Source organism: Juglans microcarpa x Juglans regia, chromosome 5D (assembly GCF_004785595.1).
Source record: "Juglans microcarpa x Juglans regia isolate MS1-56 chromosome 5D, Jm3101_v1.0, whole genome shotgun sequence".
In the NCBI taxonomy this organism is placed as follows: Eukaryota; Viridiplantae; Streptophyta; class Magnoliopsida; order Fagales; family Juglandaceae; genus Juglans; species Juglans microcarpa x Juglans regia.
Window position 1 is genome coordinate 35322915 of NC_054602.1, and position 23349 is coordinate 35346263.

Consider the following 23349-nt stretch of genomic DNA (forward strand, 5'->3'; position numbering starts at 1 on the left):
ACAATAAGAGAAAACTATTTTTTATTTTATTTTAAAGTTTTGTTTGAGTATATAACTCTTTTAAGATATTTTCAGATTATTTTATTATTATTCACAAAAAACTAACTATTATTTTATTAGTAGGAAAACACTACTTTGTCCACTTAGTTTGACCGCTGGTTATTTTTTTTTCCTCAGTGATTAAAGAAGTAATTTTAAGTGTATTGGTGTATTTTTTTATTTTTAAAAAATATTTAAATGTATTAAAAAATGTGAAAAAAAATGCCTGGACAGTACACCCGGCCATAAAGGTGGGGCGGCATAGTAGCCTCACCCTTATTAGTATTATTATTCACAGCCTAATTAAAAATTATGATATTCTTAGCCTCAACTTATTTTTTTCAATTATATAAAATAATAAGTAACTTTTCATGAAACAAGAAAGAACCAAGATAATGTAATAAGGTTTAAATTGGATCTCTGCCTTCTATCTAAAAACACTCCAATCTTGAATTTAGCTTGAGGGGGTGGTAACCTCGCTCCTCCCCCCTCACCTCCCTCTTGACCTTTTTTTTTTTCCTCTCTTTTGTCAAGTTTGTGTTTTGTTTTTATTTTTGTGTATTTTTTTAGGTCTAAAATGGAGGAACACTGATCTGGGATTCTGATCCCTGTTCAGCACGCACCCCATCCCATTGTGGAAAATGGTTGTTGGAGCACACTGATTTGGAACTAACCCACGACGTTCATTTGGCCCGAGCAGAGAAATGGCAAAAAGGCATTGTTTCATGTTTTGTTTAGAATCCGCCCCCGCGAGATCACCCTCCCACTCACTCACCCAGAATCTCTCTCTCTCTCTCTCTCTGGCTCCCTCGCTCGCAGTCGTCACGCTCTTTGTGTCTTGCTCTGTCGCTCGCCATCACTGCAGCCTTCCGTGACTCCGTCTTCATCTCCGTTGCCGAAGGTAAGAAATCTTCAATCTACTATAATTTTTTGTGAAATTTCTTTTATGGAATGGAGATTGGAGGAATGATGAGGTTTAATCGAAGATGGAGGATAAATTTTGTGAATTGTGTGCTGTGGAGACTTAATTGTGCATGTGGTTCACTGGTTTGAATGGTTGATGAACAATGTGTACAGTGTGTTCGTGTGTGAATCTCTTATCTCTCCGTGAATGTGATTGGTTTATTTTTTCATTTTTTTTGAAATACCCTAAAATAATTTAAGGGTTTCATTCTTGAAACCCCTAAATTATTTTAGGGTTTCAGATTGAGGGGGATTTTGAGGATTTACATTAATGTGGGATAAGATCTAATTTTTAATTGGGAAATTATTTTTTTTTCACAACTTTTATAACCCATTTTAATTGGATATTTAATTTTTTTTACAACTTTTAGTCTTTTATAACCCATTTTAATTGGGTAATTGGGTATTTCATTTCTTTTACAGCTTTTATAACCCATTTTAATTGGGTAATGATATTTTTTTTACAACTTTTATAATCCATTTTAATTGGGTATTTCATTTTTTTTACAACTTTTATAACCCATTTTAATTGGGTAATTGGGTATTTCATGTTTGTTTGTTTTTTTTTAATGTTTGATGTTTGATTATTGATGTTTGATCTTCCAACTTTTAATATATATGTTAATGCTTGGATGTTAATTGTTTGGCATGTTGCTATGTTTGCTTTAATTTCAGATTTTTTATTTGCTTGAGTTAATGGATATGCTAGCAGATTCTAGTGCGAGCTCTCATTCCCATGCTCAGGGTACCCCTACCCTTACACCTACCCCTACCCCTGGCCCAACACCTACCCCTACGACACCTTACCCCGCCCCCAAGCCCAACAAGAAACCTGCTTCTGTAGTGTGGGCTTATTTCACCAAACTAGAAGGTAGTGACCCCAATAACCCCTAAGCCAAGTGTAACCATTGTGGAAAAATCTATGGATACCACTATAGGAAACATGGCACCTCACAATTAAAGGTGTACTTAGAAGAGCAATATAAAAAAAATCTAATATTAAGATCATTACAAGAAAAGAGCCAATCTAGGCTAGAAATTGGACTTAAAAAAATGGCGGATGGGACTAGTGGGGTGCAACTTTGAGGGAGTATACTAAGTATGATCCCGATGAGTGTAGAAGACACCTAACTTATATGGTCATCATGGACGAGCTATTTTTTCAAGTTGTTGATGGGAAAGGGTTCTAAGCGTTTGCTCACTACTTGAAACCAAGGTTTAATATTCATTTTCGCCACACAGTGGTAAAAGATGTAAAAAAATATTTTTACACTGAAAAAGATAAGTTGAGGGGTGAAATGGCCGGTCAATTTGTTTGCTTTACCACTGATATTTGGGCATCAGTTCAAAATTTTAATTATAATTCTTTAACTGTATATTTTGTTGATTGTAATTGGACATTACATAAAAAAATTATAAAATTTTGTCAAATCACCGATTATAAGGGTGAGACAATTGGAAAGGCCTTAGAGGCCGCAATAAAGGAGTGGAGGTTGACCCTAGTTCTTACAGTCACAGTTGATAATGTCTCGTCTAATGATGTCTCATTGGGACGTCTAAAGACTTATCTTAGAGAGACAAATAAGACAATCTTGGGTGGTGAGTGTCTGCGTGTGAGATGTGCCGCATATATTTTGAATCTTATTGTTACTGAAGGTTTGAGGGATCTTCATGACTTGATTGCTCGGGTCAGGACTGCTGTGAGATGGGTGAGATATTCTCCTTCGAGGCTGAAAAAATTCAAGATTGCTTCAAGGTTTGCAGGCCTAACATCCAAGAAGGGTCTTTGTACTGATATGCCTACACGATGGAACTCAACATTTTTGATGTTGGAGGCGGCTCAAGAATATAGGTTGGTGTTTGCACTATTGGGTGATGAAGACATCCAATATGTTAAATATTTTGATGATCACGGGGGATTGGGGAAACCTGTAGATGATGATTGAGAGATTGTATCTATTTTTGTGGAGTTTTTGAGACTTTTTTATGAGGTCACTACGACAATATTTGGAACTTTGTACCCTACATCCTATCAATTTTGTCAGCAAATATGTAGAATAAAAGAAGAATTAACATGGTCGTGGGTGGTCACTATAGGCTGCGGGAGATGACATTGGTTATGAGGTCAAAGTACGACAAGTATTGGAGAGATTTTACTGGGACTAATATTTTGTTATATGTAGATGTCGTCCTTGACCCGAGGTTTAAGGTGGCTTGCATTGTATTTGGATTGGGTCTCGCGTACGGGCAAGCATGGGCGGAGCTTATTGCAGCAAGGGTTTGAGAAACCCTTAGTAGATTATTTGATGAGTTTACTGTCTTGCAGGGTGGTAATATTGCTGCACCTACACCTACTTCCCACTGGTTCAAGAAGTTGATAATGAGAAAAAAACGTAGATTGGACTGGGGTGAGAGGTTTGAGCAGACTCCCTTAATGCGGAGTTATGTAGAGGCTCAGTCAGAGATAGACAGATACTTAACAGCGGAGGTAATACCATTTTCACGAGACTTTGATATATTAAGTTGGTAGAAGGTGAATGCTGTGAAGTATCCCATCCTTGGAGAGATAGCCCGCAGTCTTTTGGCCATCCCTGTTAGCACCGTAGCCTCGGAGTCGGCTTTTAGCATCGGAGGACGTGTACTAGATTCATTTCAGAGTTCATTAGCTCATATTACTGTGAAGGCTTTGATTTGCACGCAGAATTGGATCAAGGAAACTCCAATTCATGTTCCAGATGTGCTTAAGTATGAAGAGGCCGACGTCGTGGAGGAGAGTGGTGATCAGTTTGGATCTAGTATTTATTTTAATTTCATTTTCTAATTCTTATTAATTAATTTATTTTCATTTAATTGATATTCATTAATTTCATTTCAAATTTTATTGTTATAGTAATACATGAGACGGCATCTACTGCTACCTCCGATGCATTATGACTTTGTATTGGACCCACCATTGCCATGGTTTGTACAATTTGTCCTTTATTTGTTTTTGTATTTATAATTTTATATTATATTTTAGTATCTAATTATTTTACTTGTATGTTTTTTAGCTTTTATATTCTCAATATACACATGTTGAATCCTAATGACCGATCTATGTTCATCTGTCTCATCTTCATCTCAAATTCCAATTGCTCAATCGCAATCTCATCTTGGTTAGTACTTTTAATATTTTGTTTTTTAATTTTTTAATTTTTGTTTTATTTTATAACTTTATAATTCTAATTTATTTTATTTTTAACTTATTAATATTTCAGGTTTTATAACCTATTAATGTTTATGATCTTGATTTTCAATCTTATAACAGTCGACACAACTCACCACTTAGTGAACTCACCGCCACAGCGCCATCCCAAATTGATTAAATTGAAAATTTATTAGTTATAATTGTTATTTTACAATTAAGTGTAATGTTTCTACAATAGTTAATAGTACAATTTGTAATATTTAATATTTTTAGAGGAGTTTGTAATATAGTAATACTTTAAGTTTATTAGTTCTCTTAGAGTCTTAATTTGTATAATTGTAAATTTTAATTTGTAATAGTTTAGTGCCCACTGCCTTAGTGATGATTATTACTTAATTGGTTAATAGTTGAAATTTAGTATATAGTTAATAGTTCTATATATATATATTTTCAACTTTTAAATATATTTATTATTTTAGTTAAATTCTAGGTCCAAAGTGGCCCATAAAAGGATTATGGGTCCAAAAATAGATTCTGGACCATTTAGAGACCAGAAAAATGTAGGGGGTAGACGGATGGGCAGGGGCAGGATACGGTGGAAATTTTGACACCCCTGCTCATGAGGGGGCGGGGGCGGGGGAGGGGTGACCCTGCCCTGTAGGGGTTGGTTTACGGGGCGGGTAGCAACCATATAATAAAAAGAAATAGTCCATAGCAATAGAGTATCGTTCCTCGTTTGGGAGGAATCGGAGAAATAGTAATCCTCCTCTTGGAGAGGATGAAAATAGTACTTCTTCTCTTTAGAAGATGGAGCATTTAGTTCTGTTTTTACAGAGCGTTCATTTCTGTTAGGAGAGAGTTTTTAGAAGTTAAGACAATGCCCGTCACAAAGAAATTTATGTGTGGGGGCCCAGAGCAAATGCATTAGTTTGACTTGTAGTCTGAGTTTTTTTCTGTATTAATAAGTTATAATTGTAACTTCAATTTATTAAATAAAATGAAGTCTATTTCTATAAATTAAAAAAAAATACCCAAGATAATTCATGTCGGCGCATGAACAGAGCAAGAAGGTGATGACCGGTGGCCGCAAGGAACCAAAATCCTAAAGGCACAAGGCATATTCCTACGCCTAAATTAGCGTTCTTCTGTTTGACAACTTGCCTTTTCAACCAATGCACCTCGCCACGTGTTACTTCCAATATTCGACCATCAATTTGCAGCATATAAGCGGCGAAGCGTAGGCATTTCTTTCGTTTAAAACCACAAGGAAAACGCACCAAAAAAGGGAAACCCCATCTCTACAGTCCTGCCCTCCGCCCCTCTCCGCTGCAACCTTCCAGGTACTTTCGATTCTCTTCCTCTTCCCTTCTTTTCTTTTTTTCAATTTTATTGTTCACGATACAGGTTTTATTTTTTATTGATCTGTGATATGATTTCGAAAGGTGAGGAAACTAAGTAATGTTGAACAAATCTGATTATGCGTTGAATGTTTCGACGTTGTCTTTTTGCACCTATTATGTCGGGGTTTGATTTGCGTGGACCCTTTTTTATTCGTCGCGTTCTGTATCAACCTAGGGCTCCAATCCTGCTGCGATTTATTTACGGTTTCATTTTGATTTTGCATCTCGATATTGTTTGGTTATCAACCTCCAACTCGTTTTCGTATGCCGGTTTTGTATGTTTCGTTTAAGTAATTACCATATTTCTTTATTTTTTATGTGGATGATTTATTTGAGTACGAAAGATTAATTTGTTTTCTCACTTGTACGGGCTCGCCTTCCTTCGTTTCTATATTATCTTTTTCTGGTTCGACTTAATTTTGGAAATTGTTGTTCGGTACGATAATTATCAATGGTGAAAAGGTTGAAAAGTGTAATTCTAATGTGTGATTGAAAGGTTTGCTCATGACTGAAGCCAATTGAGACCACACCTAATCCATTGCTTTGCTTCCCACAATCCATCTCGTTTTGTGTGGTTACTGTCTGTTGCACTTCTTTATTGATTGGGTTATCAGAGGGTTTGCTTGTATTATAAAGTTTTGATCTGACCCAAAATAAATTTTAAGTTCTTTAATTTTATTGGCTGTTAAAAGTTATCAAAAAAATTTATGGGTTTGATAAGTGGATTTATACTTCTGATCACAAATTCTTACATTGTTTTCCTCGGAGTGCAGATTTGACTACTTGATCTTCATGAATTCAAGAATTACTGAGACATCAGTGGTTTCCTGTAAATCGGGAAACAAGAACATCCTTTTCTTCTGGATTCTGTTTTGCTTGCTGCCAAAATTTTTGGGAACTCCTTTTGCATTCAGGAACTACCTGTTAATCAAGGCTATTGATAGGCGCTCTTCTGCAGTGCGAATCTTAAGGACTTCTGGACAGATCAATCTGTAGTGGCTAGTGATTTCGGCATCTGTTCTTCTCATCCCTCCTCATACTTGTTAACATGGTGTCATCTCAATTACCTGGTTTTACCAAGACCCGCATTTGCAAACCATTGCAAACACAATTACTTTTTCCTGTGAACCCCACAGATGCTGCAGTTACGGATCATGTTGAGCTGGATTTCTCTGATGTGTTTGGTCCTCTACCAATTCAGTCTTCAATGGAAACAAATTGCTGTGATTCTGGTAACTCCATTTCTGCAGAAGATGCGAATGAGCTAATTTATGATGATCCGGTTGTCATTTACAGCCGATCACATTCTCTAGTTGGCCCTTCTTGTATCAGTCAATCATTGAAGCTCAGCAAGCTCACCATACACGAGTCAGAGGATTTGGTGCAACTAGCAGAGTGTGTCGAAGGAGAAACGATTAAAGTTCAGAAACCTGCCATTGATGATGGAAAAATTGAGAAATGTTTTAAAGATGTTGATGGAAATTTCATGAAGGTTGAGAGTGTAGGCATTGATGATTTTGAGATCTTGAAGGTTGTTGGGCAGGGTGCATTTGCAAAAGTATATCAGGTGAGGAAAAAGGGTAGTTTAGAAATATATGCAATGAAGGTCATGCGGAAGGACAAGATTGTGGAGAAGAATCATGCAGAATACATGAAAGCTGAGAGGGATATTTTGACAAATGTAGATCATCCCTTCATTGTCCAGCTCAGATACTCATTCCAAGTAATTTCTACATGTTTTAAATATTTTGAAGTTTTACACTTATAATATATATTGGAGCTTGACAGTTCCAGAAGCCTCAGTTTTGCTTCTGCTATTGCTTTATATCTGAGCATCCCATCAGTATACAGCATTGCTATCTTAAAATTTTACTTCTGACATGATTGTGTTTACTCAAAGATTTAGTGGAACAACTTATTTGAATCTGAATGAGGGTAGTTGGCTGCATGCTTTATGATGAGAGTGTTGACTTGAGTTTTTCTGCCATGCAGACAAAATATAGATTATATCTTGTGCTGGATTTTGTAAATGGGGGTCACCTTTTCTTTCAGCTCTATCACCATGGCCTTTTCAGGTACCCCTGATTTCAATATTGTAGACTATTCAAGAGCGTAGCTGTGTAGGATGACTCAGGCCAATAGTCTTAAATGTTATTCTATTTTATTTTTGCAGGGAAGATCTTGCCCGCTTATATGCTGCTGAGATTGTATCTGCGGTTTCTCACCTCCATGCAAATGGAATAATGCATAGAGATCTTAAACCTGAAAATATTCTACTGGATGCAGATGGCCATGTACTCTCTCTCTCTGTTTGTGTGCTCATCTCTCTCTGTTTGTGTGCTCTTCCATCTGTGCCTTTTGTGCGCGAGAACATGCTAATTGTCCTCTCATCAACAAAGAAATATCTAGCTGACCTTTACCCATTTATCAATTAGGCAATGTTGACTGATTTTGGACTGGCAAAGAAATTTGACGAAAATACGAGGTCTAACTCCGTGTGCGGAACTTTAGAATACATGTCACCTGAAATTGTTCTTGGAAAGGGGCATGATAAGGCAGCAGACTGGTGGAGCGTGGGAGTCCTATTATTTGAGATGCTAACTGGCAAGGTTAGAGTTCTACTTGCATTTATTTGTTCTGGTTGGTGTTTTTTCTATTAACAGTCTTTTGTCATTTAGATGCTGGAGTCGATTTTTAGATTATTTGTCACTAGATGTCTTACAGTATTTTACACCCTTCAGAGTTTTTGTGGGTTGAAGGTGAAGATTAGTGTTGACTGTCTCATATAGTGTGTTCTTTTTTTTTTTTTTTTTCTTTTTTTTTTTTTTTTTTTTTTTGGGGGGGGGGGGGGGGGGGGGGGGGGGGGGGGGGGTTCATTTCTTGCAAAACTTTCTTAGAATGATAATTGATTGTTGTCTTCTTTGAAGTGGTACTTTCTATCGTGTGTATTTCAGAAAGTTATACCATGAGAATGCTTATCAGTTTTGATAATTTTCTACAATGCTCGTAATAGTAGTTTTGTTCATAGTCATATGTGCATTAGTTGTATAGATGTATGAATACAAATCTGACATGTCTCAATATGGTCAAGACTTTGCAACTTAGAACAAAGATTTATAATAGGGATATATCAAGTTTGTGGTACCAGACAGTTACAGTGTTTTGTTCTGCTTTCTGCTTGTACAGCCTCCTTTTACTGGGAACCGTGAGAAAATTCAGCAAAAGATAGTAAAGGAAAAGATCAAGCTACCGGCATTTTTGACAAGTGATGCACATTCTCTGTTAAAAGGGGTAAATCTTTTTAGTCTTGATAGACATGCTTTTTAGTCTCCATTAATTGAATTCTTCATTCTTGTACTGGGTTTTTGAGCCTTCTAAAGTTGATGATTGATTTTAGGTCTGTTTAATTAGCATTGTATTTCTGGTTATTTTTTGAAATTTTTCTGCATTTGTCAATACGGAAATTACCTTCTAGATTTGAGAAAATCTTGTCAATTATTTCAAGTATTACAATGAATGAACAAAATGCTATTAGCTCTGAACAAGGTTGATCTTTATCTGATTCTTGTGCCTCGTTGCAACACAGATCTGAGTATGTTAATTCTTCTATTGCAGCTGCTACAGAAAGAAGCAAGCAAGCGCCTTGGTTGTGGACCTACTGGGAGCGAGGAAATTAAGCGCCATAAGTGGTTCAAGGCAATCAATTGGAAGAAACTGGAGACCCGACAAATCCAGCCAAGTTTTCGTCCCGAAGTTGCCGGGAAGCACTGCATAGCTAACTTTGAGAAGCGCTGGACGGACATGCCAGTTGTGGATTCACCAGCTGCTAGTCCAAATGCTGGTGGAAACCCTTTCACGGGCTTCAGTTATGTGAGGCCTGCAGCTTCTTTTCTTCAGAAGGATAGCTCCACCTTCCACTAGATGCTGCCGGGGATTTCCTTCTTTTGGGTGCCGACACACGCGTCATTTGTTCTACATGGAATTCTTACTTGTGCTCTTTTGGATTGGGAAACCTTATATGGTCTGCAATTACTTCTTCTGTATCACTGAAGCTAGTATGCTAAACAATTGGTCCGCTATTTTCTTTGGTTAATTTTGAAGTTGAACTGTGAGGCTCTGTTTATTTATACTCTGGAAATGGTTCGCTGCTGAACACAAATATATATATATATATATATATATTATATATATATATATATTATATGATGAGTGTGGAATCTGGATCAACCAATCTTAATTATGTTTGGGGGCTTTGACTTTTTTTTTTACCGTACAATTGATGTTGAACACATTGGTTTTCTTGTAAATATAAAATCCTATGCGCGAATTAAATAGAAGGGAAGAGAAATACATGGCCTTTCAATGAAACAAAATAGCAGATCCACTTATTCTATATCCTGGTGCTGCCATTTATTTGGTTTTTCGTCTTTATATTATCTATGGACTTATTTTCCATTAATGGTATTATAATTTAAGGTGTTTTTTCTTGTGAATTATTTTTTAGTTTGATTTCTAGAGAATTTTTTATTTTATGGTGTTTATTAGTTAGTTTTTTTTATTAAAAGATTTTAAATTTGGTACCATATTCTTTAAAAATATGAAGGTTTTTAACCAAATCATATCGATCTATGATTTACAAGAAATTCATAAGGTTTTTATTAAAAGATCTTGTGAATTACTTTTTTTTTTCTCCCCTGCCCAATACTCCCGGATGGCATTAATGCCACGTCGCGAATTATCAGCCTCTGCTGACACTAATATTAGATATTCTCTCGTGAAAGGAGTCCAGACATGGCTTCTTTGCTTTGTCCAACTCCGAGTGCTCTTCAACATAATCCTAGGAGTTTCTGCTTCTCTCCTTTGAAGCTGACTTCTCCAACAAATCTCTGTATCTTCACGAACCGTTTCAAATATAACCGGCTAAGGTGTAATGTATTCATTGAAAACGTCCAAGAAGATTTCTTGGAGAATGCTCTTCACCTGGATCAGTTTCCCGTTTTACAATATGGGTTTTGGCAATTTCAGAGAGTTTCCGGGGAACTTTCCGAGATGCAAAAGTGGGGGTTCCTGGTATTTGCTGGGCTGACTTGGATTTATTTAACTTCAAGGCCTGGTATTCTCCTCGGTGCCATTGATACATACCTTCTGGCTCCTCTGCAACTGGGTTTGGACAGTTTGAGTGGAAAGAGGAACTTGAACACTTCGGATTTTGTGATAGGTCAAAAACTTGGAGAAGGGAACTTTGGTATTGTTTATTCTGGTGCCATTGTTCCCAAGAATGTGGCTGCAGAAAACAAGGTACAGAATAGACGAAGAAGAAATGCGACGGAATTGGATGAGAGGGTGAAGGAGAAAGTCATTCTAAAAAAGGTATCTCTGCGATGGTTCATGGTTTTATATTGTTCTTTGGTTCGATTTGGACTCGGATGTTGTCAAGACCGGTTGATATGTATTTAAGTTCTTTCTTATGTCCCTTGGTGAAATGAAGGTCGTTTGTGTTTTTGTTTTGGCTTAAAATCTACCAATTAGGAGCCTCAAACATATTGCATTGCGGTTAAACATGTTATTCAGTAAAATCATCTCCAAAGTCCCTTGTCTCAGCTTTGTACTCTTGCCCTTGCTATTGAACTTGGTAAAATTTCGAACTAGGCTTTCCCTTGTTACTGAATTCCAGAATCCACCTTCTATAATCCTTTGCCTGATCTATAAAATTGTAAATTTGGTTCTCTGTTGGTGGGAATGTGCAGGTGAAGACTGGAATCCAAGGGGGTAAAGAATGCGGTGACTTTGAGGAGTGGTTCAACTACAGACTGTCTAGAGCGGCCCCTGAATCATGCGCTGAGTTCCTTGGAAGTTTTGTTGCCAACGAAACAAATTCTCAATTCACAAAGGGAGGAAAATGGCTTGTTTGGAAATTCGAGGTGCAGTTTTTAGAGATCAAACACATGCATTGCATGACAATTAGGACTCACTGAATGCTATGAGTATGTGATACTGAATGCATGGAGGATAAGTATCCTTGAGTTATGCCCTTAACGCAGCATGTTGGTTTATTTATTTATTATTTCCTTTGAATCTTTGTGGGATCACTTGATGAAAGGCTTCTTTATATCACATGCTTGCATATTTTCTACAGTTAAGTTCTTATAGGGATGCACAACTATACCCGGTGGATTAATTTTTAGGGATATCCATGTGACAGGGTGATCGCAATCTTGCTGATTACATGAAAGATCGCAACTTCCCTTTAAACTTAGAATCTGTCATGTTTGGGCGGGTCTTGCAAGGAGTGGACTCTGTTAAACGAGATGCTTTGATCATCAAGCAAATAATGCGCCAAATCATTACCTCACTGAAGAAAATACATAACACAGGCATCGTTCATCGTGATATAAAGCCTGCCAACTTGGTGGTGACGAAACGGGGACAGATCAAGCTCATAGATTTCGGGGCAGCCACAGATCTTCGGATTGGCAAGAACTACGTACCCAAACTTAGCCTGCTTGATCCTGATTATTGCCCCCCTGAACTATACGTACTCCCGGAGGAAACACCAAGTCCTCCTCCGGAGCCCATTGCAGCGTTCCTTTCTCCAATCCTCTGGCAGGTAACAAGATTTCTTTATTGATCAGTAAACAAATTTTATTATTGATGAGACGGGCAGGTTACAAAAGATTTCTACCTTTTCTTTTTGGTGTTTTCCTGGGAAGGAACACTTCAAATATTTGTTTTTAACGTGGTATAAGGGAAAGCAAATTAAACAACGGACTTCTGGGCTTGCACATGATAATCATCTGATACCTTGAATTTATATGACTTTCAGTATTCAGACCATAATCTGATTTGTGAAAAGCCTTATGAGCTTTCTTTAACACTGCAGAGCATATCTCCATTTAAAGCATGGGTTAAGTTATTTTGTTCCCCGAAGTACTAAGTGATGTTTGGAAATCTTGTTGCAGCTAAACAGTCCTGATCTCTTTGATATGTATTCCGCTGGGATTGTACTCATGCAAATGGCAATACCAACCTTAAGATCTACATCAAGCTTAAAGAATTTCAATTCAGAACTAAAAACAGTTGGGTATGACTTAAATAAATGGAGGGAATACACGCGGTTGAGGCCTGACTTTACAATTCTTGATCTCGACTTGGGTAGAGGGTGGGATCTGGCCACAAAGCTTATATCACAGAGAGGTTTTCTCAGAAGGGGACGTATCTCTGCTGCTGCTGCTCTGACGCATCCTTATTTTCTGCTGGGTGGTGACCAGGCAGTTGCTGTTCTTTCAAAGTTTAGCTTAAATAGGAAATGAATTGCTTGGTGATGTAAGTAAATATTTTCCCCCCTGGCATCCTTCCATTTTCTGAAACTTTCTTGTTAATGCCATTAAATTTGATAGGACAATGCATGAACCTCCCTACTTGATTGCTAAAAGACTTGGAGGACCCATTAAAACATGATTTCTAGGACTTTAACCTATTGATTTTTGGCAGTTTAGGACACTCATGTGCTCAAGAGTCATGCCAACCTGCATACAAAACTTGGTTGGAGTGTTGTTTGTTTTTGGTCTACAAACTTATCTATAGTTGTTTTTTCCACTTTTTAGTGTTCTTATAAATATGTATGCTAAATACATTAGTTTACATAAAAAAAAAAAACAAGTATATAGTTGTCTATGTGTAGATCTCTCAAAGTTTTTGTTTGACTCCTGAGTCGAAATATAACTCGTCTGTGTCACAATCTGTAGTAAAAAAAAGAAAAAAAAGAAAACCATGACCAGAAAATGAGTTTCAAACTGTAATTTGATCATTCCTTCATTTCGTTGGTCCTGTTTGAATGATCCCCAAGTGATTAAGTTGCTTGTTTTATCCCTCGAAGGCCAATCTTGTATTCCTGCTAAACATTTCAAGCTGTTTTAAACATAATTTTCTTGCTCACTTCATGGCAGGGAGGTGTTGTATTCTCTTTGATGCAGTGGCAGAAGTTGAAGCCACACTGTCGATGGCTAATTATTACTGCATTTTTGGCATAAGGTGACTGGAGTACATGCAAACATACTTGGATATTTGATGCAATCACGACTAAAATAGTAATTCAGAGTTTTGTTTGGCAACTTTTTACAACATATCAGAGAAGGTTTAACTTTTCTCTCCTTTTTCAGTTATTCCGAAGATTAAAAATTCCATTCCCATTTGGCAAAATATAATTGTTGCACTTTATATACTTTATTAGCACCATTAGTGCGATGGATAACTTAACTGAAGGAGAATTTGAGATGTGTGCTCGTGCCACAACCAAATGATCTGTGATCAGAACCAACAATCAGATTAATACAAGTATCATATTTGTATCTTTAATTGTATCTTTTTCCTGTAACATACATGCAGTAGCAGAAGGTGCCCCAGCTCTTCATTTGATCATGATATTTCTTTCCTTTCTTCGTACAACATTAACAGATGTTATTATTATTATTATTATTATTATTATTTAATTTCAATCCTGAAATGGGCTCCTGTCGATGCCCCGTTCTTTTGTCATTTGGATTGGAACAGCTACAACCCAGTTCATCTACTACTATAGGGATAAAAACAACTTGGATTATGCACCTAGGGTTGAGCATCGACTTAGTTGGAGTTGGATTCTCCTAAATCCGACTCCGACTCCGACTTTGTTGGAGTTCAAATCCGAACTCTAACTCCGACTTGTGTAGGCTCCGATTCAAGTCGGAGTGGAGTCGGATTTAGGTTTTCAGTTTTGGACTTTTTTTAGCTTCATATTTAGTCCATTTTAAAAAAGAGTTTTTGTGGCCTTTCAAATTTTAATTTTTTCAAAAGTTTTAAAATTAAAACTAAATCATTCAATGCTAATTTACTTCTATATTAATATCTAACTTATTTTTATACTAGACTTATACTATAATGTCTAATTACATGTTATCATTCTATAGTATTACATATTATTTTTTGTATCTAATTACATGTTATAATACCAATGTCTAACACGTTTCTAGCTTAACTATATACTAGACTTTTTAGTGTCTAATTACATGTTATTATACTTTAGTAAACTAGTATATGTGTTATTAATTTATTATATTAGACTTATTTAAATACTGGCGGCTAATTTATTTCTATATTTTATTATGCTTGGTACTAATATTATGATATTTACATATACTAAACTATCATTAGTCTATTTATATTGTAGTATAAATATATTAGTTTATAATAATTAGCTCATACTAGTATATTATTGAATTTAACTATATAAGTTGTAGTTATATAACTATATAACTATACTAGTATATATGATAAATATATAGATAAAATCATATTTTTATAACATATGTACAATATCGAAGTCGGAGTTGGAGTCGCGGGGCAAAGTCAGAGTCGGAGCATAAAGTCGAAGTCGGATTGTATCAGAGTCAGAGTCGGTCCAATGACACCTCCGACTCCGCCTCCACCTCCAACTGAAAAATTAAAAAAAAAAATCCGACTCTGACTTCATTTTGTCCTAGTCGGAGTGGAGCCAAATTCGGAGTCCGATTTTTAAATTTTTACTCAGCTTTATTTACACCAAAAAAGAGAATATTGATCGGACTGAACACAATAATACAATTATGGTATTTATCAGCCAAATATATAGTAGCTAGAAGTGTATTTGAGATATGTTTTTGCTGGTATTGACCCTGATTTGGTTGTTTAAGTGGATTTTCGAAGGATACCAAAAACTGAACCACCAAGACCAAGTGGTCATGATGATAGTTAAATCTTATGTTAGTCTCGATATATCCAAAGTTTGGCAGTTAAGGCAAGAAAGCAAACCTGCATACTTTTAGTAACCTTAGATACTAAATTTTGATTGGCGTCCACCAAGGGCAACCGCAGGCATAAACAAGGAGTGGGGGGAGGGAGGGTTCTTAATACTCAAATCAATATTCTTGTAATTGTTTATTTAAAAAGTTGGGTATCAACATAATAAATCTGTTATCTTCTCCCTAAGACTATTCATCCAGGTTTCGGACCGGGTATCCGGATATACTCGGCCCAGAACCCGGATTTCAAACCCGGGTTAAAACTCGAGAACCCTGATGAATCCGGATTTTTAAAATCCGAAAATCCGGGTTTCGGGGTGTGTGTGTGTGTTTTTTTTTTTTTTACAAAAGTCTGTTATTAATTTTTTGTGAAAAAAAAAAGGTAATGTTGAAAAGCATAATGTTTTTATTTTATTTTATCTAAAAGCCTATATTTCTGTTAAAAAGCATAATACTAATTGATCATTGTCCATAATAATAAAAATGTATCAAAATGGAAAACTAATTTTTATGTAAAAAATAACTAAAGTTATAAACTAATTACCATTTTAACTAAATGCATGCAAAAGAAAATTATACAATATTCATCATGTAAAATGCATGCAACACACAATTCGATTCACTACATATTACATTATTTTATATTTATACATTACATTATAAAACACAAAAATTACAAAATTACAATATATGAATTATACAATCAGTCGCATGGTCTTCCATCATCAACTTTTATTCTAGTATTCCAACTCATTCGGACCCGGCCATTCCTTTTATGTTCATGTTTATAAGTTTTACAGATCGTCATGGTAGAGGAATGTCTGATCCAAAGCAGGCTTCTTGTTGCAACCCCAATGGCATTTCCAAGAGCAACGGGAGTTGAAGATCCCGAGCCTTGAGGAATGAAGGGATATGATGTCTGATGTTGACGGAGATTTTGACAAAACAATTGCATATCCATCATCCATGTTTTCCGTCCCTTCAGGGAAAAGCTGCCACAGAAGACTCCCGGCACCACTTCCTCCCTTCTTTGTAGAGTCCAATTGGATCTTGTAAACTGTGTTGAGAAGGGTGTTCCGGAATGACAAGTTGTAGCCAGGGTCCTTTGAAGATACCCCAAATTCAGCAAACACAACAGGCATCCCGAGATGTCTCTCAGCATCTTCTATGTGAGCGTCCATCCACGACTTCGTGAATTGCAGATGGGCATTAGTTATTGATTGTGAAATCCTATTTCAACGATATTTGTATTACTGGATCAGAAGTTATCATAATCATGTCTATCTATAATAAGCAGAAAGATCAATGAGTGTAAACAAGCTGGAAAGCTCGCGCATTGACAATATAGTCACAAAGCATACATCTTCGTAAAATTTTCATATTTGAAGAGCAAAGTTTTGGGGAAGTGAGTAGGGTGACTCACCAAGAGTCTGCATAAATGTGAACTGAAGCGAAATCAACACCAAGAACCTGATGGTTCCTAATGAAATCAGTTCCCACTTGTTGGGCGTATGTATTTGGGTTTAACTGAACCCTGTCAGGTGTTGAGGGACCATAAAATCCTTCCAAGCCAATCTCCACCAAGTGTTTTGGATCCATGCTCTTCACATAGACTGCCATTTCTTGTATCCATGACTAGAAAACAACGGAATTTCACTTGAACAATAGATCAGGGAATCATGAAGAGAATCTTTCCTCGATCGAAGGCAATTAAACAAGAATTAGAAAAAAAAAAAAAAAAAAACAAGTTGTGAAAACAAACCTGCAGTTTATTTCCAGTGGGATCAGAGGTGCATCGAGGTTCGTTCATCAGCTCCCATGCAAAGATAGTGGGGTCGTCCTTGTAAGTTATGTTTGTGAGTGTATTGACCCTATTAAGAACCGTCTATATACATCGACAAAGCATTAACATAGATAAACACAATTAGATTAAATCTGAAAATGTAAAAGAGATAAATGTGCAAATCCCAAGAACAGAGAGCTACTTTTATTAGCAAAGCACGTCTATGATCAAATTAATGTTCAGTTTTCAAGTTTGATATGATACAAGTTCGATTTAACAGTCAAATTAAAGATGATTATATATATATATATAATCATATATATATATATATATATAATATAATAGTAGCGAGCAATTACTAGCCTTAACATGCGCCTTGTAGTAGCTCCTGAGAGTTGGATCAGAGAAGAAGTCATCTCCGGATGTTACATTGAGGCCAGCAGCTTTTCCCCATTTCACATATTGTGCTTTGCCTCCATACGCATCCCAGTTGTTAGTTAACGATAGTATGAGCCGGATCTTGTATTTCTTTGCTTCACTCACCACAAAATCCAAGGCCTGCAGGATGTCACTCGAAAAATGGAAATGCAGATCTATGAACATCGAAACGCTGCATGCTAATGATATTCAATGCTATTGCAGATTCTTAAAAAAATAAAGTTGATGTTATTTAGCCAAAAAAAGAAAGAAAAAAGTAGAGTTCACAAGCACGCACGAGACCCCGGAAACAGTACAGTACTACTTGAGAGTAGGTACCTTGAAAACTTCCTCGTCGTAAACTGAAGGAGATTTCTGGAGAGCTCGCCATTGTCCATCATTAAATGCCCATGTCCTGCAAACTGTTAGACCCACTGAAGATGCTTGTTTAAACAAATCCGTGACCTTTCCCCTGGTGGACTGATCCGCAGCAAATACCATCAACCAATACGTGTTGAATCCATTTAAATAGAAAGGTTGGTCGTTAACCACAAATTGGTTCCCTTTCTTTCCCACCATTTGCCATGCATCATCTTCCATGCTACCCAGCTCATTAATCCTGAAAACATGCATGCATATATCAAACACATGCACATGCACACTGTGCATATTTACACGTAAATGTGTACATGATCCAAGAAATGTATATGTATATATGTTTCCTGTGTGTGGCATGCATCTTTACATCTGTACAAAAACAAAATTATAACAAAAACTAGAAAAATAAGAAAACTCTTCAACAGGTTATACGAACCCATAACTTCTGCTATGGTCATATGCTAAATGATTTTCAGTGCCCTCCACCATGGTATCCATTACTTGCTCCTCTAAATCTCCAGTGGCACCTGCAAATATGGTGGAACTTGAACTAATTTGAATAACAATCATAAAAGTGGCCATCCCAAAGATAACGTGCAACAAATTCTTTTTCATGAGAGTATCCATGGTGATCGTGAGCTACGAAATTAGCATACTTTTGCCTATTTCATGGACCACACATTTATATGTATCGATGTATGATTAGGTTTGTTCTTTGAAAGTGACGAGGAACAGAAGGGAAGTGCCCAAGAAGTGATCGAATTTCTAGCTTTGAAGCCAAGACAATTCCCTTTCCTCAACTTGCTAGCTATTCAAATTTACTCTCAGCTATGGCCTACGGACATGATCAATTGAAGGGTAGGAGTAAAGTTGCATATACATTACTCCTAAGATACGTTAATTTTAGTGATCAGCAATATTGAACTGCATGCATAGTGTGCAATGCACCCTTGGATTTTCAAATGTTCAAATTATAAAAAAAACATATATAAATGGTAAAGAACTGCAAGCAACCGGCCAACTAATTAAGATAAGAACAGGTATATATGAACTTAATCTCAGGTAGGTGTCCCCTTAACTTGATCGGGTCTGTATATATATAAATGCAGGCAAGAAAGAAAGAAAGATGCATGCATATTGTTCATGTGTATCTGTTTCTACTAGAAGCTGATGAAAAAGAGAGAGGAGGTATAAGCAAGAGGAAGCTGGGGGCCGGGAGGCATCTCAGAGCTAGCTGATCAAAGAAAATGGAATTAAGGTTGGTCGTCATGTTTTCTGATCATCTGCACAGGTAATCAGTACGTAGTAATGTATATTTGTGCATAGTCCCGATCGAAGATCAGTCATTAATAGTACTGATATTTGATCTGCAACCATGCACAACACCTTTTTGAATGTCGAGTAGTACGAATTAATATGAAAACAGAATGCTAGCAGCTTTCTCCTAATTAAGTAGGACGATCCACACACACATATACGTATAATATATATGAGATCAAAGAAGCAAGCATGCAAAACTTACTCTCAACCATGATGATTGAGTTTATAGCATTGGCTTCTTGAAGCAAAGAGGTAACGTGGCTAAGAAATTATTGATAAAGATCTCGGATTTGACAAAAATCAATGCCACCAATGTCTTTGCCTTGTGACAGTGAGACTATATTGTCACGAGCCTAAGCCATATATATAATGGCAAGTTTAGGCATATTAATGTAATTATTCACAAATAGAGTAATTACGATCGATTTTACGAGATATTGTCAGAACTGACATATCCATTAACTAAAGAACTTGCAAGAGAATTGATGTAGGACATCAAAGGGATGGGTTTAAAGCCAAAACAATAAAATCACCAATAATGGAAACTCAACTCAACTTTTGAATATATCATGACTTGAGTTCAATGAGCAAAGTACATTATATGTTCGTGGTTTGCAAGCACTGTGATATTAAATTAGTTTTTCAAATTAATTTACCATCCCAAGGTTTTAAGTGCTTGGTACTGTAATAAAAATGAGAGGCTGAGCAATAACTCTTAATAGACTTATAACATGTTTATGTTAAAGTATTTAGTTACAGGACATATTCGATAAGTCTACCTATATGAGTGTCGGGAGTGGTGCCGCCTCCTATGCGAATTAGGCTTTGTCACTAGAGCGCTCATGAAACCAGGATATAGACATAAGACCAATCCACGTGTCAGTTTTTATGAAATACCCAAAGAGAAAAAAATTTATATGTGAGATATATCAGTCTAATCGTATAGAATCGCTAGTTCAAAGCATGTCTATTATGCCATTCTGGTTAGTTTTGATGTATTTTCACTATATAAAAGTTCAAGTCCAAAAGATACCTTCATTTATATATAAGTTTTTCTATTCTAATCTGGATATATTTTGATAATGGTGGAGGATTGTTGGAAATATTTTCAAAATAATATATATTATATTTATTATTAATAATATGTTGGAATTTATTTTTGGAAGTTATGAATTATTTTGGATAGAGAGAGATTAAGGAAAGTTTAAAAGCAATAGCTTATGGTTATAATACTTTGGGTCTACAAGTCATTACCTGACTTAGTGGTATTGAGTCTCTGAATTTATCCCATGGGACTGGGTTCGAGTCATGCCTCCCACAAAGGAGAGGTTTTTTGTTGATTTATGTAGAGTGTACGTATAGGCCACATGGCTCATGTGTTGTAACGCGTCAAGGGGCACAAATGCACGAGAAAAATATAATTTCCAGATTGCACCAGTTGGTATTTAAACTTGGGCAAACCGTTTGGAGAGGGAACCAACACCACCATTAGACCAGGTCCAATCCTTGTGTCACTTGGTAACAAGTATAATAAATGTACCTGCTTGTATCAGATTATAGAAAAATGAAAAGTTACAACTTTTCATTCACATTCTATGGCCCTCTATAAATAGACTCATTGACCTACGAATTCAACATAGAATTGACATAATATAGAAGGCAGTTTCGAAATTCTCTCTCTTTCAAAAGTTTTCATTTTTTCAAAACTTATCATTAGAATCTGTTTATTCTGCAGAAAATAGATTTATAATCTCTTGGTTCAATAGTAAAATCTGAGGGTACTCGAGATCTAATTTCGTGTGTGTATAACACAGTTAGATAAACAAACTTGTTCTTAACTTCATTGTATCTTGGAGGCAAATTCGCTTGTAACCCATGTAACAGTGGTGGAGGCGAATATTGTCTTAAGGAAAGCGATATTCGTAACGCGCTTTGAAGCAAACTTTTCACTCCCTATTTTTTGTTTTGCAACCCATTTTGTTCCAACATATATATTTATATATATATATATATATAATTGAAGGGCATTTCAACGATCTCTCAGGTGACTTTTGCTTACTACTCTACCAAGGATGTTGAAACATCCAAAGATAAATCCATAAAGGATGAAGCTGATAAGAAAGAAGAAGATGCTTCATTTTTATCTCCTACAACTTCATATATGGTTGCGCCTATTCATTACAGTCAACTCACTATGATAAATAGACATTTTTCGTATGATTTACTTGCTCTTGTTAATGAATATAGTTCACAAGAAAATCGTGATAAAAGAAAATCTTATCATGTTACTTTTTCTGCTTCTGAAAAATTGCGTGTTAAAAGAAAATGGAAAGAAAAGATGAATGACCTTCAAAGGCACATACTTTTCTTTAATTTTGTAGAAAACTATTATGTTTCTAAAAATACTTTGAATGTTGTTAAAACTAGTTTTGTCAAGGAAGAAGGTAAGGCTGTGGTTAAGTCTAGCCACCCTCCTTTAGAGACAGTTCGTATTTCTCATAAAGGATCTAAAGTTATTACTTCTCCTTTCAAAATCCCAGTAATTGAATCCAAAGATTCTAAATAAAACAATATTTTGCAAGAGACAAAAAAAATTATTCATCAAAACAATTTTATCAATCTTGCTCTTCAAACTATTAGACACCAGTTAGATCGGATTGAAGAAAATGTAGAAAAACCTACTTCTACTTCAGATTCTGTTTCAAAAACCATTGAAAAACTCTTGATTATTTTACCACAGGATAGACCAAAAATTGATTTTCATAACAATCAGGTCAAGACCCTTGATAAAATTAATTGAGTCTGACGAATAACTGATATTCCAAGCCTACCCCTCCTGATTTATAATTTGAAGAAAAATTTTTTTTAACCCAATCTTCTTATTTTGCTGAAAAAATTTACGAATGGAATATTGATTGATTGTCTGAAAAAGAAATCCTCAATACCATAAGTAAAATGTCTTTAGTTTCAAATGCTTATATTAACAACAATATCAGATAACCTGATATTGTTATTATTTTAACTAATGGATTTTTTGGTGTGCTTCACAACTGGTGGGATAAACAACTCACTACTGAAGCAAAGGAAGCCATGCAAAATGCTGTCAAGCGTAATGACGAAAGGTTACCTATTTTTAATGAAACTGCAGGAATGACATTTCCTTATGGTGTCAATACTTTGATTTATATATTATCAAATAGTTTATTGGAACCCCTTCTAATATTACTAATCATATTAATGATTATTTGAATAATTTGTGATGTCGTTAGATGTTTGATTATCGATGGTATCAAGATATTTTTATGTCTAGAGTAATGTTTAGAGATGATAGTCATAAGCCTTACTGGAAAGAAAAGTTCATTGATGGCCTACCTTATTTATTTGCTCATAAGGTTAAGGATGAACTTACTGATAATTCGAGATTTCTTAATTATGAAAATTACACTTATGATGATATTTTCAGTACTATTAAGAAATTTGGTATCAGTATATGCAATGATCAAAGAATGCTTCATTAACAGATAAAAAATAGCAAAAAAGCCAAATATGATATGAGAACTTTTTGTGAACAATTTGACATTCCTCCTATTGCTCCATCTAGGAGAAAACAAAAACATTTTACTAAGTTTTCTAAACCTCATGGTGGGACGAGGAGAAAATCCCATGATAATTTTTATAAAAAAGTTTCTAACAAAAAGCTTGTTTCCAAGAAAAAGAATTTTCAAAATTTTTTAAAAGAAAAATGTTTTAATTGCGGCAAATCTGGACATTTTGTTGATAAGTGTCCTAAGAAGCCCAATAAACTTAAAAAAAGCTCAATCAGTTGAATATTAATGTCAATGACCAAGAAGAACTGTTTCGACTCCTAGAACCACAGTCTTTCACGTCATCTGACATCCATGAGTTTAGTTCTAGTGTTTTGACAAAGTAAGAATTCAGTGTTTGGTTTGAAGGATGGCAAAATAAATGAAATGAAGAAAAATAAGATGATCTAATAGAAACCAGAACCGAAATTGGCTCTGATACCAATGAAGGTGTAGAAGAAAA

The 23349-nt window shown here is 35.7% G+C and overlaps 3 protein-coding genes across 5 annotated transcripts; 2 read left to right on the plus strand and 1 right to left on the minus strand.

The window, feature by feature from the left end:
- The first annotated feature begins 5374 nt into the window (after positions 1–5374).
- Positions 5375–9810, plus strand: LOC121265236 (serine/threonine-protein kinase AtPK2/AtPK19-like). Its single transcript, XM_041168784.1, has 7 exons — positions 5375–5529; positions 6363–7312; positions 7582–7664; positions 7763–7883; positions 8025–8198; positions 8776–8880; positions 9205–9810. Exons 2-7 carry the CDS (start codon positions 6638–6640, stop codon positions 9508–9510), a joined length of 1464 nt encoding a protein of 487 aa, XP_041024718.1. The 5' UTR covers positions 5375–5529; positions 6363–6637; the 3' UTR covers positions 9511–9810.
- Positions 9811–10352: 542 nt separating this feature from the next.
- LOC121265586 (serine/threonine-protein kinase STN8, chloroplastic) lies at positions 10353–14124 on the plus strand. 2 transcript variants are annotated; one of them, XM_041169267.1, is made up of 5 exons: positions 10353–10959; positions 11337–11510; positions 11792–12196; positions 12549–12912; positions 13536–14124. In XM_041169267.1, exons 1-4 carry the CDS (start codon positions 10381–10383, stop codon positions 12897–12899), a joined length of 1509 nt encoding a protein of 502 aa, XP_041025201.1. In that variant the 5' UTR covers positions 10353–10380; the 3' UTR covers positions 12900–12912; positions 13536–14124. The 2 variants fall into 2 exon arrangements, with proteins under 2 accessions (XP_041025201.1, XP_041025202.1); XM_041169268.1 differs by having other exon boundaries at positions 13563–14124.
- A 1885-nt stretch (positions 14125–16009) lies between these two features.
- Positions 16010–18648, minus strand: LOC121266554 (mannan endo-1,4-beta-mannosidase 6-like). 2 transcript variants are annotated; one of them, XM_041170420.1, is made up of 6 exons: positions 18425–18648; positions 17944–18223; positions 17551–17745; positions 17167–17289; positions 16828–17039; positions 16010–16634 (listed from the first exon to the last, which is right to left on the minus strand). In XM_041170420.1, the coding sequence occupies exons 1-6, from the start codon at positions 18607–18609 to the stop codon at positions 16199–16201; spliced, it is 1431 nt and encodes a 476-aa protein (XP_041026354.1). In that variant the 5' UTR covers positions 18610–18648; the 3' UTR covers positions 16010–16198. The 2 variants fall into 2 exon arrangements, with proteins under 2 accessions (XP_041026354.1, XP_041026353.1); XM_041170419.1 differs by having other exon boundaries at positions 16012–16634; positions 18419–18647.
- Between the last annotated feature and the right edge of the window lie 4701 nt (positions 18649–23349).

What these genes read in the sequence shown, in the direction of transcription:
- LOC121266554 (XM_041170419.1), bottom strand. Translation starts at nt 18,609, where the DNA reads ATGGATACTCTCATGAAAAAGAATTTGTTGCACGTTATCTTTGGGATG. An exon ending in GACCATAGCAGAAGTTATGG is followed by an intron (nt 18,224 to 18,418) that starts GTTCGTATAACC and finishes GCATGTTTTCAG; the next exon opens with GATTAATGAGCTGGGTAGCA. An exon ending in CCACTGGAAATAAACTGCAG is followed by an intron (nt 17,040 to 17,166) that starts GTTTGTTTTCAC and finishes GTTGTTTTCTAG; the next exon opens with TCATGGATACAAGAAATGGC.
- LOC121265236 (XM_041168784.1), top strand. Translation starts at nt 6,638, where the DNA reads ATGGTGTCATCTCAATTACCTGGTTTTACCAAGACCCGCATTTGCAAA. An exon ending in AGCTCAGATACTCATTCCAA is followed by an intron (nt 7,313 to 7,581) that starts GTAATTTCTACA and finishes TCTGCCATGCAG; the next exon opens with ACAAAATATAGATTATATCT. An exon ending in CACATTCTCTGTTAAAAGGG is followed by an intron (nt 8,881 to 9,204) that starts GTAAATCTTTTT and finishes CTTCTATTGCAG; the next exon opens with CTGCTACAGAAAGAAGCAAG.
- LOC121265586 (XM_041169267.1), top strand. Translation starts at nt 10,381, where the DNA reads ATGGCTTCTTTGCTTTGTCCAACTCCGAGTGCTCTTCAACATAATCCT. An exon ending in GGCTTGTTTGGAAATTCGAG is followed by an intron (nt 11,511 to 11,791) that starts GTGCAGTTTTTA and finishes TCCATGTGACAG; the next exon opens with GGTGATCGCAATCTTGCTGA. An exon ending in TTTCTCCAATCCTCTGGCAG is followed by an intron (nt 12,197 to 12,548) that starts GTAACAAGATTT and finishes ATCTTGTTGCAG; the next exon opens with CTAAACAGTCCTGATCTCTT.